Genomic DNA, 13,846 nt, shown 5'->3' on the forward strand with positions numbered 1-13,846 from the left:
GTGGCTGTTGTCCCGCGTTTGCCTTGCTCCTCCATATAATATCATCGCGAGCGCCCTTTGTTCAATTCAATCTTCGTTTCGTGCAAAGAACACCATCATCGTCGCTTCATCATGGCCAATTCAACATCGCCGCCTAGGCCATCGCCGCCTAAGCCAGCCGTTGACGAAAAATCATATTATGGCTACCTCTATCAAGATGACAAAGCCCCGACACCCATATTCAGTGCTCTTCTGCGGTCGCTGGCTCAATACGTTGTAAGCATCCATGCCCACTTAAACGCTGGCCACCGTCGATGAGTCCAGACATGGGCTGAGATTGACAATTGCGCAGATCGACAATATCGGCGATAGGGAAGAGAAGGCGCTGAACCCGAAGAAGCTTGCTGCCTTTTACTCGACTGCAGGAGTCGACTATGACGGTGAGCTGCCAGACGTTCGGAACAAGCGAAGCACGGCTCAGTTTCACACAGCTATGCTAACAAGTCATGCAGCTCTTTTTCTAGAAAGCGGCCACGAGTCAATCTCTTTCATATGGCAGGTGACCGGTTGCCAGCATAATCTCAGCCAACCCATTGACAACGATTTCGCCGCTCCCACAATCCCGACCCTGACTACCAAAGGATTTCAGCGTTGGCAATCGGTTGAGACGCTCCTGTGTCCAGGCGTCCATGTGCCCTTGTTGCAGTATGCTGTCAAGAACTGGAAGCTTAAGAACCCGGATACTGGCGAGGAGTTTCCGCCAGACTTGCCGGCAGAAGCTCTGCCGTCTGAACCAGATGCACAAATCGAAGCGTGGCACAACCGGTGCGCCAACAAACTGCGCCGTGAGGCTGAGTCCCCGAAAATGGAGGAACCAACCTCTCCCGATGTGCACTTCAAGGAAGGAGCATACAACTACACTCGCCCTTTTGCAACCCGCGCCAGTGCTGCTTCTTCGTCAACATCACCACCTCATACGCCGCGGCATCCGAGCCCTCCGCTGAGTCGCACTAGAGTTGAGCCGAACGACGGCCCTCGGCCTGCCTTTGCTCGCTACGTGCCAGCTGCAGCCGCCGGATTCGCAGCCACTGTGGGTGCTGCATCAATGGCTTACAGGTTCCGACACCAGCCAGCCGATGAGCACCATGCAGATGTCCGCCGCAGAAGCTTCTCCGACTATGCACCTCCAGACATGCACGAGCCGAAGGTCAAGATGCACTATCCTCCCCACGCTGCCAGCAATCTTGAGACTGGCAATCGAAAAACACCTATGTATCGAAATAGTCATCTCCGAAAATCGTCGTCGAGCGATTCTACAGAAGAAGAAAGACCCCGTGAGCGAAGCAAGAAGATGCAATCTCCTCATGGCCGTCACTTGGATGAACCCCCGATGGCCACCGGCCACCGTCCTCACCATTCTCCTCCCGATGTTCCTGAAGTGTATCCAGTCACGCCGGTGCCAAGAACGAGAGGGAGCTCGTCAAGTAGTACGGATCGGCAACGAGGAGACGATCGGGCGCCGAGACTATCTCGTCGCTCGCCGCATCGCTCTCCACATCACATAGATGAGCTACCGCAGCGGAAGGGCCAGAGCGCTCATAGAGGCGTCCACGAGAAGGTTGCGCCCATACCCCCCAGTAATGTTCTGGGAAGTGGCGGGAGGGGCAATTTGGAACGCCCGCGGAGCACATCGCGTCCAAATGCTTTTGGGGTCGGCCCTCCAGAACCACAATACACCAAAGATAATCCGCATAGCTTCCGCTTAGGTCGCAGCCCATCGTTAGATTCTGATGATGATACAGGTGTACGAGTCCATGAACGGCGGAGAAGGGAGGTGGAGCGCGAACGTGACCACGGTCGAGACCGAGACCGAGACCGAGACCGAGACCGAGACCGAGACCGAGACCGAGACCGAGACCGAGACCGAGACCGAGACCGAGTTGAGGACAGAGATTACAAAGGCCGTCACGATTATGATCGTGGTCCGGACCGCAGCCGTGAGCGTGAACGAGAGCGTGACCGAGGTCGAGACAGAGATAGGGACAGGGACAGGATCAGAGACAGGGATCGGGACAGGGATAAAGAGAAAGAAATATCGAGTCGCAGCAGAGACAGGGATCGCGGTGAAGACCGAGATAAGGATGATGACAGGGGATATAGGAGACCGAAGGGCTACCGTGACCGGCTTCTGGACAGTGACCGCAGCGACCGAGACAGAGACCGAGAGCATCGTCACAGAGACCAGAACTGGGACCGGAGCTGTGAGCGAGACCGAAACCAGTATCGATCGCGTCAGGATCATAAACGGCCAAGCAGCCACGGTGACATGGAAAGAGAGCGGCACAGTCGGTGCAGCACCGCCGATGATTCCCGGGAGCGAGGCTGGGATCACGAAAAAGATCGGCGAAAGAGAGAGGTCCCCAGCACCAAGACCAAGCTCCCCAACAGCAAGACCAGCTTGAATAGCCTCAGTTCACATAGCCACGTCAGCAGTGGTAGCAACAAGACGGTCAACCCCCCCATTATCAGTGCCGGACTAGGGTCCAGCAGCTTGAAGGGCTCTGGTAATCGGCGGTATGGGCCTTGACGACTGAATGAGACACGGTATATTGTTTTGACTTCAGGGCGGTACTTATTTCGCGAGTAAACAAGGTCACGGGTTTGGACCCGGGTTGTCTGGCTGTGGTTTTTCTACAGGCTTATGTTGTGACTCCAGGCTTTTTTTTCGTCGAGTTCCTCCTTTGTATGCTCTAAGAATGAAAAGTGGCTTCTTCTCTCGATCCACCTCGCTTTCCGCGCACACCATGAGAATTTTCAATCCATGTGATCGTTCTGTCTACTCGTAACTTACTAGACAAGGGCACGAAAAGAACACGACGTCCGACTGACGTGTGATTACGCGGGAGACAACGCCGAGCGGAAGGATTGGCTCGCGGATGATGGTGGACAGAGGCCGGCCAAGTCGGGCCAGGCCAAGATATATTCGTACAATCATGCTAGGCCGGTCCTCCGAACAGTCGATGGAGTTGCGGAAGGACGAAGGACGGACTTATTGGCGGGCATATCGCGTGTCTGCACAGGGACTAAAAAGGAGGAGTAGCACAGGAACGAATGACGGAGGCAGGATAGACACGACCGACCCAGGCCGCCGTTCTGGTCGGCTGCTCCATCCCCTAACTTTCCTTGGCTCTTTTGGCTGCATGGCGTGGCGGACCAGTCAGTGGCCAGAGAGCAGAGATGGGACAGGCTGGGGCTGGCCGCAAAACGGTCCAGCCATCCGGGCTCTCTGACCCAAGGCACCATTCGACAAGGGCTCGGGACACAATTGCGTGACCTGCCTGCTTTTTTTGTCGGGTCAAAACACGCGAAAACCCCATCGGGCGGAGAGCCAGAAAGGAAAACAGGCAGATGTGGTAGAAGTGCCACAAATTCCCGTTCATCTTGGTGAATCCTACTCCGTACGGTATAATCAATACAGTGAGGGCCGTGCATCGCGCAGATAGAAGCCAAGACACAGCCAACAAAGGCAGCAACAGCGGATGAGATAATCGATAACTACGGAGCACATACGTAAGCACATACATATGTAACCGCACAGGTATGAGCGGACGCAAACGACGAGAGCCAGTGCCAAATAAATCCCACATCCCACCACCCCTCCCTCTCCTGCGGCCATGTAAGCGGACCGGCCAACAAAAAGTCAGGAAGGAGCGACCATCGACAAATGCCTCGCCCCTTCCCCGCTGCGACATCACAAGGTCCGTGCCTGCACTCAGACTCTGTGCACTCATAGTAATAATACACGGACTTAGTACGGAGTACGCAGTAATCGACCGCTTTTTCCTGGTCAACTCCCATGGAAACAATCATAATCTCCTCTTCTTGCCCTCCATCCACGGCAGATACCGGCCGGTAAGCCTCTCGCGCATTGCTTCCTGCTCCCCACCGCCACCTCCTCCTCCTGTATAAGGTTGGGTGTTGTATCCGGCTGGGCCTGCATGTCGGCCCCCCTTCCTTCCGCAGTCTTTTAGCGGGCGATTTTAGTGGGCAAATGGCCTGGCTACGATCAGAAAAGAGAGAGCCATTGTGGTAGCAGGACGAGAGGGAAAACCCATTAATACAATAAACACAGCCCTTGCTTAGTTGCGCTTCACTCCTTCTGACTCCACAACCAAGCCGGGGGAGTGGCGTAACTAGCTCTCTCACGCGTCCCTCATCGGTGCTCCTCCAGCCCGACCGATCGGCTAGCATAATACCAACAGCTGCCACCTCGCCTTCTCTCTTTCTTCCTTGTCTTCCTGTCTGTATCGCACTCTCTCATGCTCACTCCTCGCGTCCTCTCCCCCACCTCCAACATTTCCCTCCTTCTCGACACATAATCCCACCAGGCAACCACGCGTGTGTCATCGCTTTCTGGCCTTATGTCTTCCGCTTCGTATGCTCTCGTCGACCGCATATAATCTCCGGTTCTGCCTCTCGACAGCCCTGGCTTCAGCCCAAACCTCCACTCACACCAGCCTTTTCGTTCTCTCACCGCCCTCCACTGGGAAAACAATTCCCATCGCCGAGACCGCTCTTCTACTCGTCGTTCCGGATGTTGCTGACCAGTCTTTTCTGAACTCGGCTGGGGTTGCCATCTTGGATTCCACTTTCCGCCCTCATCCTCACCCACCCCACCCCAGTATACTCCTCAGAAGTAGGCAGCAACACGCAGCCAGCTCTTTTTGATTTTTTTTTTTTCACGCCGCACACACCCACGTCATCTCAACCAGCCGCTGCCAGGCTCAGGCTCTGCTGCAGCTATTGGCAAGATGAAGCGCCGGCCGGTCGAGCAGCTTGTCTATGAGTGCATGATCCCACGACCCAAACAGTCGGATCCACCAAACTTTCCTAGCATTCTCAACCAGTATCTTGTAATCGAAGTCCGGCAAGAGGTCCTCGCATTCTACGGACACATCAACACACAGGAAGCCCGATACCCAGGTCTCGACTATTGCCATCCCGTTCACCGCATTCGACTCAGTCGCTGGCCATGGCACCGCCGCCTGTTCCGTGCCTTCGATGCCCTTCAGCTCACCTCGGCTGAGGTAGCCGGCCTGACACATTGGGAGGGCACGAAGTGGGCCAAGGAACGATACGAGAAGGAGCAGGGCATCACCATTCGTGATACCGCGGGCGACGGTCTACCGGACTGGCGAGAACCTGGCAGTCGCTGGCGGGCAGCAGCGTCCAGACGGGCGACCGGCTCATCGCCTGGCTACGATATCATATCGGTGGGTCAGCAGCCAGTTGTGCCACAAACAAGGAACTCGAGCCGCTTGGAGCCGAGCGAGCACATGGACGAGGAGGATGAGGACGGAGACAGTAGCGAGGACGGGGAAGAAGCAGAAGAGGATGGCGCGGATGAGGACGACGAGGACGAGGGAGAAGACGAAGAAGTCGAAGATGCCGAAGTCGAAGACGTCGAAGACGACGAAGAAAGCGACATGGAGATCCAGAGCATCGGACTGCAGCTGAACGAACGGCTTCTGGAGCGGGTGGCCGCCCATAACGCTGGCGATACCTCACAGCCCCTGGACGAAGACTGGGAGCAGTGGCTGAAGAATGCCATCGAGACTGGCAACCTCTCGCTGGTTGCTGAACACATCGACCGTCTGACGGCTGCGCCGACGGCAGCCTCGATCCCGGAAGATTCCAGCCCGGAAGATTCTACCGCCTTCGGTTCGCCCAGAAGGCACCGACCCACAGGGTCGGACGGCTGGAACAATGTGCCCATTCTTTTTCGGGATGTGGTCAGCGATACCTTCTACGCCGAGGTGGAAGCGGCTCTTGACTCGCCACCACTCCAAGAGGCTGCTTCTCCAGCGCCTTCAATGGCGCCGCGTCGTACCTACTCGCACTTGCGTCTCCCTGCCAACGAGCGTTCCCGCTCGGGCTCGAACGGTGCTGCTTTCTGATCGCCTACCAACCATTATTGCTTTGCAACCATAGGAGACTATGTCATTCCGGCTGGGGATTGTTCATTTTATTGTGGCTAGCTGGTCTGGCAGCATACCCATCTGTCCTTTTTGTTTTCCTCTTCCATACCCCACTTAGTATACAAGGTTTTCGAAACGAGCGTCTCTTTGGCTATGAGCGTTATTAGGCTAGTCACACGGCTGCCTGGCTGCTCGGTTATGTGCTATTTGTTATTGCACTTTCGCCGCTTTCACCCCCCATCTGTAGCAGTTCTATGTTTGAGGAAGGCCAACAAGTGAAGGTGTCTCGGAGGATTTGATACTTCGCATAAGAGGCGTTGTTGCATTACGGAATGCGGTGATAAGAACTTACATGAATTAATGGACACCCCGAGATACCTGAAAGTACCCCATATGTGCATGCGCTTCATATTGATACGTTGCGCCCGGTATAACCAATGCACGCTTGTTGTTTAACATAATGAAGACTACGAAGTAGTCGGTCTCGAATTCCATCCAGCCCTTTATAAGATTACAAGCCTACCCCCCCCCCCAACGCCATGTTGCAATGCCGTCCATCCAGAAACGATAAAACGGATGTGCACTGCGAGTTACTGTGCTTTCCCATGTGGACCACCGACAATTAATAGCAAAAATAGAGCAGAAAACCCAAGCAAAAAGCCACCCAGGCAGTAAATCGCAAAAAAGAGGCCAATCGTTGCGGGGCTGCCTATGGCTCCAGATGTGACCACTCCGGGATGGCCTTGATCTGCAGCCACATGTACTTTTCGAGCTTGTTGGCGCTCTTGGTGTAGGGAGTATTTTCGCTGTTGTACTTGCGGCAATTCTCAAAGATAAGCTTGGCATCGCGCGTAAAGTCTTCAGGCGTGGCATACTGGTCGGCCTCGAGTTTGGACTCCATGGTGCCGAGGTCCATGGGTTCCTTGATCACGTCGTAGTAGTCGGCCACGTCGTCCTTATTGACGGGAATGAGGAAGGGCCAGGCGCTCTGATGATTTTGCAGGTCGTTGAGCAGGTGCAGCAGCTGGTTGTAGTTGGGCCCGTGGCGCGGCTGGCGCGCGAGCTCGTCCATGTCGGGCGACCAGCCGGACGCGCGGATGGCCTCGACGGAGAGCGGGTCGATCGGCTGAACGCCGCCAGGACCGGGCCGCCATTCCTTGGGCGGCTGGTGCACGACGTGCGAGCGCGAGAAGGCGCGCACCTTGGCCTGCACGCACTCGCGCTGCTTCAGCAGCATGCGGCCCATCTCGAGGTAGCGGATGCGCGGCAGCATCGAGCACTGCATGATGGTGCCGCCCTCGTAGTCCTTGATGTAGCCCATCCAGACGGACTTGTCCAGCGTGATCTCCTTGGTGAAGCCCTGCTTTTTGAAGTAGCCGATCGCATAGTTGTCTGCGTACGTTAAAAAGTGCATCACCGGCGACGTCGCCTTGACGTAGTCCTTGAGGTGTGACATCAGATGCGCCCCGTAGCCCTTGACCTGTTGGTCTGACGAGATGGCGCAGAAGACGATCTCGGCAAAGCGCCGGTCGCGGAACGGTCGGTACGTGATGCCCCCCACCACCTCCAGTGGCTTCTTCACAATCGCAATCGACAGGTGCGTCCGGTCGTATACCAGCCGCGCAATGTAGTCCTTGGGCATCTTCGGCAGCTGTTTCTGGAAGATGCACTTGAGCCCCGTCAGGATAATGAAGCTCTCGCGCGCGTTGTCGTTGTTGACCACCCGAAACTCGATCTCGCCGTTGCGCTCCTCCAGAACGGCAGGCTACGAGAGGTCAGCCAAGGAACGTCAGCATGCGCGCGTAGATCGCAGACTGCAGACCAAGAACCGGAGCGCGCCAGGGACCAGGGAAGGGGGCCAGCTCGTCGGCTCACCTTTTCTGGGAACGGAATCGGTTTCATCGCCAGGTTTGCGTCTTCCGCTTCCGCTTCCGCTTCGGCAGAGGCGCTCCTCTTAATGCGCTTTGTCGCCGACGGCGAGGACGGATCCTCGGACGCCTTGCGTTTGGCATCTGAGACGCGGATTGTCAGCCTTCTGCCAGTTACTGAGTCCCGGGCAGAGGGGACTGGGGGCGGGGCGGGAGTGAGTACGCACTTTCCTCTGACTCCAACGCAGGCTTGGCAGCCTCTGCTAAAGTCTCCATGCTGGCGAAAGCTTGTCGTAGCTCGTCGTTGAATGCGTCATGGGCGCAAGGCCGCGATGATGACAGGCGGCGACGGGGCTCATTACCCCATAATACGGATAAATAGATTTCCCGCCTCCATGATTCACGTGGCTGTGTGTCCATTTCACACGCTAGACCGGTTTGGGCAATCGTAGAGCTTGTCCATTCTAATGACAATTGTGTCTTTTACATTGATTGAGCTTAGCAAACCCGCGTCGCTCAAATCTGCGCCTATTGACCACCGTACTTGCCCATTGACGACCTTTAATCAACCCTTTCAGCTCCTGCTTCTCTCTGCTCTGTCCATTAGACGGCACACAAACAGATACATGGATTCCTCGCTGCATGAGGTTTGGCAAACTGCGTCGGGCAGTCCCTTTCTTCCTCTCGTCGGGAAGGACAACCAGTTCTACGTCGGATTCACTCTGCTTGTTGTCGCACTTGGCCTGACAGGTGGCTTCGTTCTCAGTATGTGCCCCACTGCGTGTGTCTGTTGTTGCTATATACGGTTTGACTGACAAGCCAGGCCGGTCCTTTGCTAGCATTCCCTTGTTGGGCGTCCCGGCCTCATTATCGCTTGCGTACGTCTTGCCCATGCTTCAGTTGGGGGGTTTTCTTCTCCTTTTTACTTACATTGCTGTAGAATCGGAGTGGTGTACATGTTCTGTGCAGTTGGCGTCTACGTTTGAGACGAAAGACCAAATATCAAGAGAGGCCTTCCCACCTACATATACGGCCCTCGCCGACTTTGCTAAAAGGGAAACCATCAAAAGGATAGGAAGGGGATTGACTGTATTATAGTTGACATTAACGGGCGTTTTTGTTCCTTACTTGCATCTGCTGTCTCTGTTTCTATATTACCAACACTTTTGAAGCAGCTCACACCTTCTCTCCCCAGCAGTTGCTGGCGATTGCTCAATCTGATTCGTGTGCTGGTTTCCCGCCGGCAACATGGACACACCGGCTCCTCTATTTCGAGCCCTGGCCACATCAACGCGGCCCATCTATCAGCTCCTCCGCTGCATCAGCTTTTCCAACAAGGTGCACGTGGAGATATCCGGGGACGGGATCAAATTCATAGCCGACAATGCCCGGGTCATGCAAGGTGCGCTATGTTTGAGGGCAGATTGGTCCCAGTTGAAGCAGTAGCGAGCCTAGAAACTGACAGAGGAGAGCACAGGCATGGCATCGCTAGGCAAGTCCTTGTTTGCGTCATTTTCTTTGAACCTGCCCAAGCCCGGCGGGCGCAACGGGGACGACGGGGACGAAGATGACAGCGATCCTCTCCCGGCCACGTTTCAGATCTCTCTGCCGGCGCTGCTGGAGGCGATCCAGATCTTTGGCGTGACGGATGCACCGTCAGGCCGCCAGAGCAAGTCCGACCCAGACACATACCGGAGCAACATGCGGACTGCCGACGCCTTCAGCCACCAGATATTGGGAATGCCTGGCACTTGCTGTCTGTCGTATCCGGAAGAGGGCGCGCCGTTTGGGATCATCCTGGAGGAGGCATCGGTCAAGACGACGTGCAACCTGGCGACATACGTGCCGGAGTCGCTCGAGGCCATCCCGTTTGACCGGGACGACCTGCTGTTCAAGATCATCATGCAGCCACGGTGGTTGCTGGACGCGCTGGTGGAGCTGGCACCGTCGTCGCCGAACCTGCTCACGATCGCGGTGACGCAGCGCGAACCGTATCTGCGGCTGTCGAGCCATGGCCCGCTGGGCAGCTCGAGCGTCGACTTCTCGCGCGGGCGCAGCCTGTTTGAATCCATTTGGGTGGGCGAGCGGTGGGCGCAGAGCTACAAGTTCGACATGATCAAATCGGCCACGGAGGCGATGCGCATCGCGAGCAAGGTCAGCATCCGGGGAGACCGGCAAGGCGTGCTGAGCCTGCAGTTCATGGTGGAGATGGACCACGCCGGGGGAGGAATGGGCACGGGTGCAGGCAGTATTGGGGTGGCGGGGGGGATGCAGTGGCTGCACTTTACGTTTGTGCCCTACATCACGGACGAAGAAGACGATCCGGAGGCCGAGGGGGTCGAGGAAGCCGAGGAGGGCGACGATGAGGACGATGAACTGTAGAGCAGCCTGCGCCTGTATTTATATACACCTATACGCATATGGGCATACGAGCATGTGGCAGTCTACGCTGGAGACTCCGAGCAATAAAGGAAAATTATAGCATATGGCAGTCTGCATGCCTATTGGCGACGAAAATATCGTCAAAAGTGGCGTTTAGTCAAAAGAGAAAGAGACGGCTGACTAGTCAGGCTCAGACGGGAAAAGATTCGGCAGCAATGGTCCAAGCGGGCCCAGATGGAGCAACCAAACAGCCATGCGATCGGTGCAGACCGATCAGAGACAACCAGAGGGCAGTGATGGTACTCCGTAGAGTTTTAGGATTCAGCTTTGTCTCGCGCGATTGGGTGATTCAGGCAGCGGCGCTCCATTTCGCTTCGCTACTATGTAGTGTTCTGGTGCTCGCTTGCCAGCCAATGGCCATGCGGCAGCAGCTGTGGCTTGTTTGGAATGTGTTCTGCATGCCATCACGACCATTGAGGGGAATCTGCTGATGTGCCTTGTTTTTGTTTCTGCCTCGTCGCAGGGTGACGATGAGTTGTGTTGGAATGGTCTGGCCCAAATTGCCTGTCTCAGGCCCTGCCGACAGCCAAGGAACAAGGGAGACGAGAAGATGACCGATGTCTTCTTGTCTGTGGTCGTGGAGATGGAGAGACGCGGAGGTGGCAGAGAGAGAGAGAGTGTGTGTGTGTGAGCTGGTAGCAAAAAGCACGCCGTCTTAATCTAGACTTCATCCCTTTCCGCGCGTCCTTGAAGACGGTCCTTCTGCATATAAGTTTCTCCTGTTTGTCCATTTCAAATCGACGATTCCTTCTGCACACCTCGCTTTGCGTCAGCCTACGACATCTACAAAGAGTCGCGGCATTTACTAGTACTTCTCTCCGTCCATCACGATGCACGACCTCACAGCATCGCCCAGCACCTGCTCTCGGGATGCAAAGGCTTCCATCAGAGAGACGGTATCCGAAAGTGCCGCACCCACTGCCACAACCCCCGATGCTGCTCCCGCTCTCGCTGTTCTTCCCGAGTCGTTTTCGTACTTTCCCTACTGCTCAGCTCCGTCGCCTCTTGCGTACGCCACCAATGCCATTGCGTCTCTTTCGTCCTGTTTACGCTGGTCGATGACATGCAATGGTAACTGGCCGTCGCCGGCCAATTTGGGCTTCAACTCCGACAGACACCATCACCAGCAGCAGCAGCAGCAGCAACAACAACAGATCCAGTCGGGGTACAACGAGAACGCGGCCATGTCGTGGCCATCTGACCGGAAGCCATACACCCACACGCCTACACACGCTGCATCTGGCTTCCTGACCACCTCGACAGCCGACCACATGGCAAAGGCCCAGCAGGACCCAGCAGTGAAAGGCTGAATGTGAGACGGCGCTTGTCCGGGGGCGCGTCCCCTCGTTTACTACTCTTCGCCAGAACATTCCTTTTTACGGCCTCTCCTTTGTTTTGCCATCAGCCACAATTGGTATCGCGACCGGGGCGGCAGAAGGGCTGCATACGCCATCGTTTCGCAATACCTCCCAGCCAGAAACGAATCAATCGTTTAGTCATGATTGCGGAAGCCTCGTCTTGTCAGACGCAAGATGCGGTCAGCTTGTCCCGCCATCGCAGTTCCGGAAGCAAAAAAGCGGAATTCTGCAGGGGTGCTGGCTGGCGTGGGAAAGGAACAATAAAAGGAAGGAAAAAGGAAAGAGAAATACGCAGACAACGCGGTCAGCTGCGGGTGTGTGCATGTCCTCCGCCGCGTTCTCGTGGTTGGATTGCGCGGCCTTTTCCCGTCTTTCAGGAAGCAAGGGGCCTGGCCAAGCACTAACTGCTGGCTATCCTGACATATGCATCGCCTGACGGCTTATCTGGTTTTGTTTTCGTTTCTAGAAACACGGGGGAGACATCGGGACGCCGCGTGGCTGTGTGCTAGGTCCTGAGAATGTCATTGCACGTTCCAGAAGGCACGATATTCGAGGTGCTTGCAACGGGATAATGGCCGAGACGGTCGGAACTGCTCAACAGGACAGGGATGGGCGACAGGATGTATTGCGTTGTCAATACTTAGCAAGAATTAAACATCATGTCCAAATAGATTGACACTCGTATTCGGCGTCAGTGTTCAGCCTCAGGGCTACATCCAAAGACGAGGAGTCATACATACCTGCTTCTTCCGAGTTTGTCCAGATCGGCCGTGCCCGTGTTTCCTCTGTGTACCTCAGTGTCGTGTTCGTATGTCGCAGTCAGCAGTGGTGACATACGCCAGCTGCCATCCACAGCCTGTCTGTTGTGAATAAGAAGATCGTCGTGCCTCTGAATATGTCGCAAAAGGCCGATGTGGCACGCCTCACAATGTGGTCAGAGACGAGAGACGCGTGTGGGTCGACAATGATCCCAAGGCGGTCTCCGTCTATCTCTGTCCAGTGAGGATGGATGCTGCAAGATATGCTCGTGCAACCCCAACCCAGATGTCCGGTTTTTCCACAGCCCTTTCATCGTCGGAGGTCGGAGCGGTGGTCCTGCGGCATCTCACTGGTGGAGAGGAGAGATTTGACGAGAACGGAAGAGAAGAAAGGCAGCAGACGACACCACACAGAGGCTGCAGACAAAGACGAAAGCACAAACACTGACAGGGGGGTGTCGTGGAATGTAGTGTATCCAATGAGCCATGATCCGGTAAGCGGGACTTTGCCCCGATGTGTGGTTGTGTGTGATGTTTGTTGGGCAGCCGAAGGAGAGGGACGAAGACATTTGTCCAGTCGTTGGACGTCGGGCGAAGCTTTTTGTTTGCGGGCTCTTTATATAGCATGATTTCGCGGGTGGCAGCCAAATTGCTGGGCAGCAACGAAAACATGGTGCGAGCGATACTAGACGCACAGCCGTCGTTTGCCGGTGTGGAAGCACCTGTATGACTGCGGCCGGTTCGTTTTTACGGGCGTAGAGTCTGCACTCTGTAGAATGGATTTCCAGTGCTGCCAAATGTCTCGGGCTTCCAGGAAGAGACGAAAGTCCGGACACCTGTACACAGCACGTAGTAATCTTGCCTGCTGGCGGTGAGGTTTGCAGCTGGTCTCGAGATTGTCCGGCTCTCCTTGCTGGGCCCTTCGGCTTCTCGGGACGGGGATTGATGCAGTGCCAGTGCAGCCTGCCATGCCATGCGCCGTCCAGCCTGGTAGATTGCATCCCACACATATTCGGTCAAAGGGGGGTGTAGCAAAGAGGAGCGGGATATCTTGCGTCCATGTCGTCGCACTTTTTTTTCTTTTTCCAAGTATCGCCTTTCGTCTTTCCGTCTTTTTCGTCTTTATTTTTTTCGTTTTCTATTCTTCTTTTCCTCTTTTCCTCTTTTTCTTCTTTTCCTCTTTTCCTCTTTTCCTCTTTTCCTCTTTTCCTTTTTTCCTTTTCCTTTTCCTTTTCCCTTTCGTTCCTTTTTTTTCTTTTTTCCTCTTTTCCTTTTCCTTCCATTTGGGGCCTCGGCCTGTGGGGTCTGGCCAAAGACGTGCATATGAGCCAGCAGGAGCATCGTCCGCTCGGGAGCACTGGTGGTATGGGTGGGTAGCCTAGGGGAGCTGGCACTGCGTCCGAATGGCAGACATATGCCACCAGACCGACCGACGGGACGGCCAGAGCTCTCCCGGGCGTAGA

General features: G+C 55.5%; 5 protein-coding genes across 5 annotated transcripts; 4 read left to right on the top strand and 1 right to left on the bottom strand.

Annotated features, from left to right (window-relative positions):
- Positions 1 to 111: 111 nt before the first annotated feature.
- Positions 112 to 2,566, top strand: CMQ_1920 (uncharacterized protein; the record flags this gene model as incomplete). The annotated part of the gene is made up of 3 exons (XM_014314846.1): positions 112 to 255; positions 332 to 419; positions 504 to 2,566. The coding sequence occupies 3 exons, from the start codon at positions 112 to 114 to the stop codon at positions 2,564 to 2,566; spliced, it is 2,295 nt and encodes a 764-aa protein (XP_014170321.1).
- Positions 2,567 to 4,790: 2,224 nt separating this feature from the next.
- CMQ_1940 (uncharacterized protein) lies at positions 4,791 to 5,936 on the top strand (the record flags this gene model as incomplete). The annotated part of the gene is made up of 2 exons (XM_014314866.1): positions 4,791 to 5,252; positions 5,478 to 5,936. The coding sequence occupies 2 exons, from the start codon at positions 4,791 to 4,793 to the stop codon at positions 5,934 to 5,936; spliced, it is 921 nt and encodes a 306-aa protein (XP_014170341.1).
- A 730-nt stretch (positions 5,937 to 6,666) lies between these two features.
- On the bottom strand, positions 6,667 to 8,101 carry CMQ_1957 (histone acetyltransferase; the record flags this gene model as incomplete). Its single annotated transcript, XM_014314883.1, has 3 exons — positions 6,667 to 7,722; positions 7,833 to 7,969; positions 8,053 to 8,101. 3 exons carry the CDS (start codon positions 8,099 to 8,101, stop codon positions 6,667 to 6,669), a joined length of 1,242 nt encoding a protein of 413 aa, XP_014170358.1.
- A 972-nt stretch (positions 8,102 to 9,073) lies between these two features.
- On the top strand, positions 9,074 to 10,207 carry CMQ_1997 (DNA repair protein; the record flags this gene model as incomplete). Its single annotated transcript, XM_014314923.1, has 2 exons — positions 9,074 to 9,227; positions 9,291 to 10,207. The coding sequence occupies 2 exons, from the start codon at positions 9,074 to 9,076 to the stop codon at positions 10,205 to 10,207; spliced, it is 1,071 nt and encodes a 356-aa protein (XP_014170398.1).
- Positions 10,208 to 11,097: 890 nt separating this feature from the next.
- CMQ_2067 (uncharacterized protein) lies at positions 11,098 to 11,577 on the top strand (the record flags this gene model as incomplete). The annotated part of the gene is made up of 1 exon (XM_014314993.1): positions 11,098 to 11,577. The coding sequence occupies one exon, from the start codon at positions 11,098 to 11,100 to the stop codon at positions 11,575 to 11,577; it is 480 nt and encodes a 159-aa protein (XP_014170468.1).
- Between the last annotated feature and the right edge of the window lie 2,269 nt (positions 11,578 to 13,846).

The sequence above is a fragment of the Grosmannia clavigera genome (assembly GCF_000143105.1).
Source record: "Grosmannia clavigera kw1407 unplaced genomic scaffold GCSC_168, whole genome shotgun sequence".
Classification (NCBI taxonomy): domain Eukaryota; kingdom Fungi; phylum Ascomycota; class Sordariomycetes; order Ophiostomatales; family Ophiostomataceae; genus Leptographium; species Leptographium clavigerum.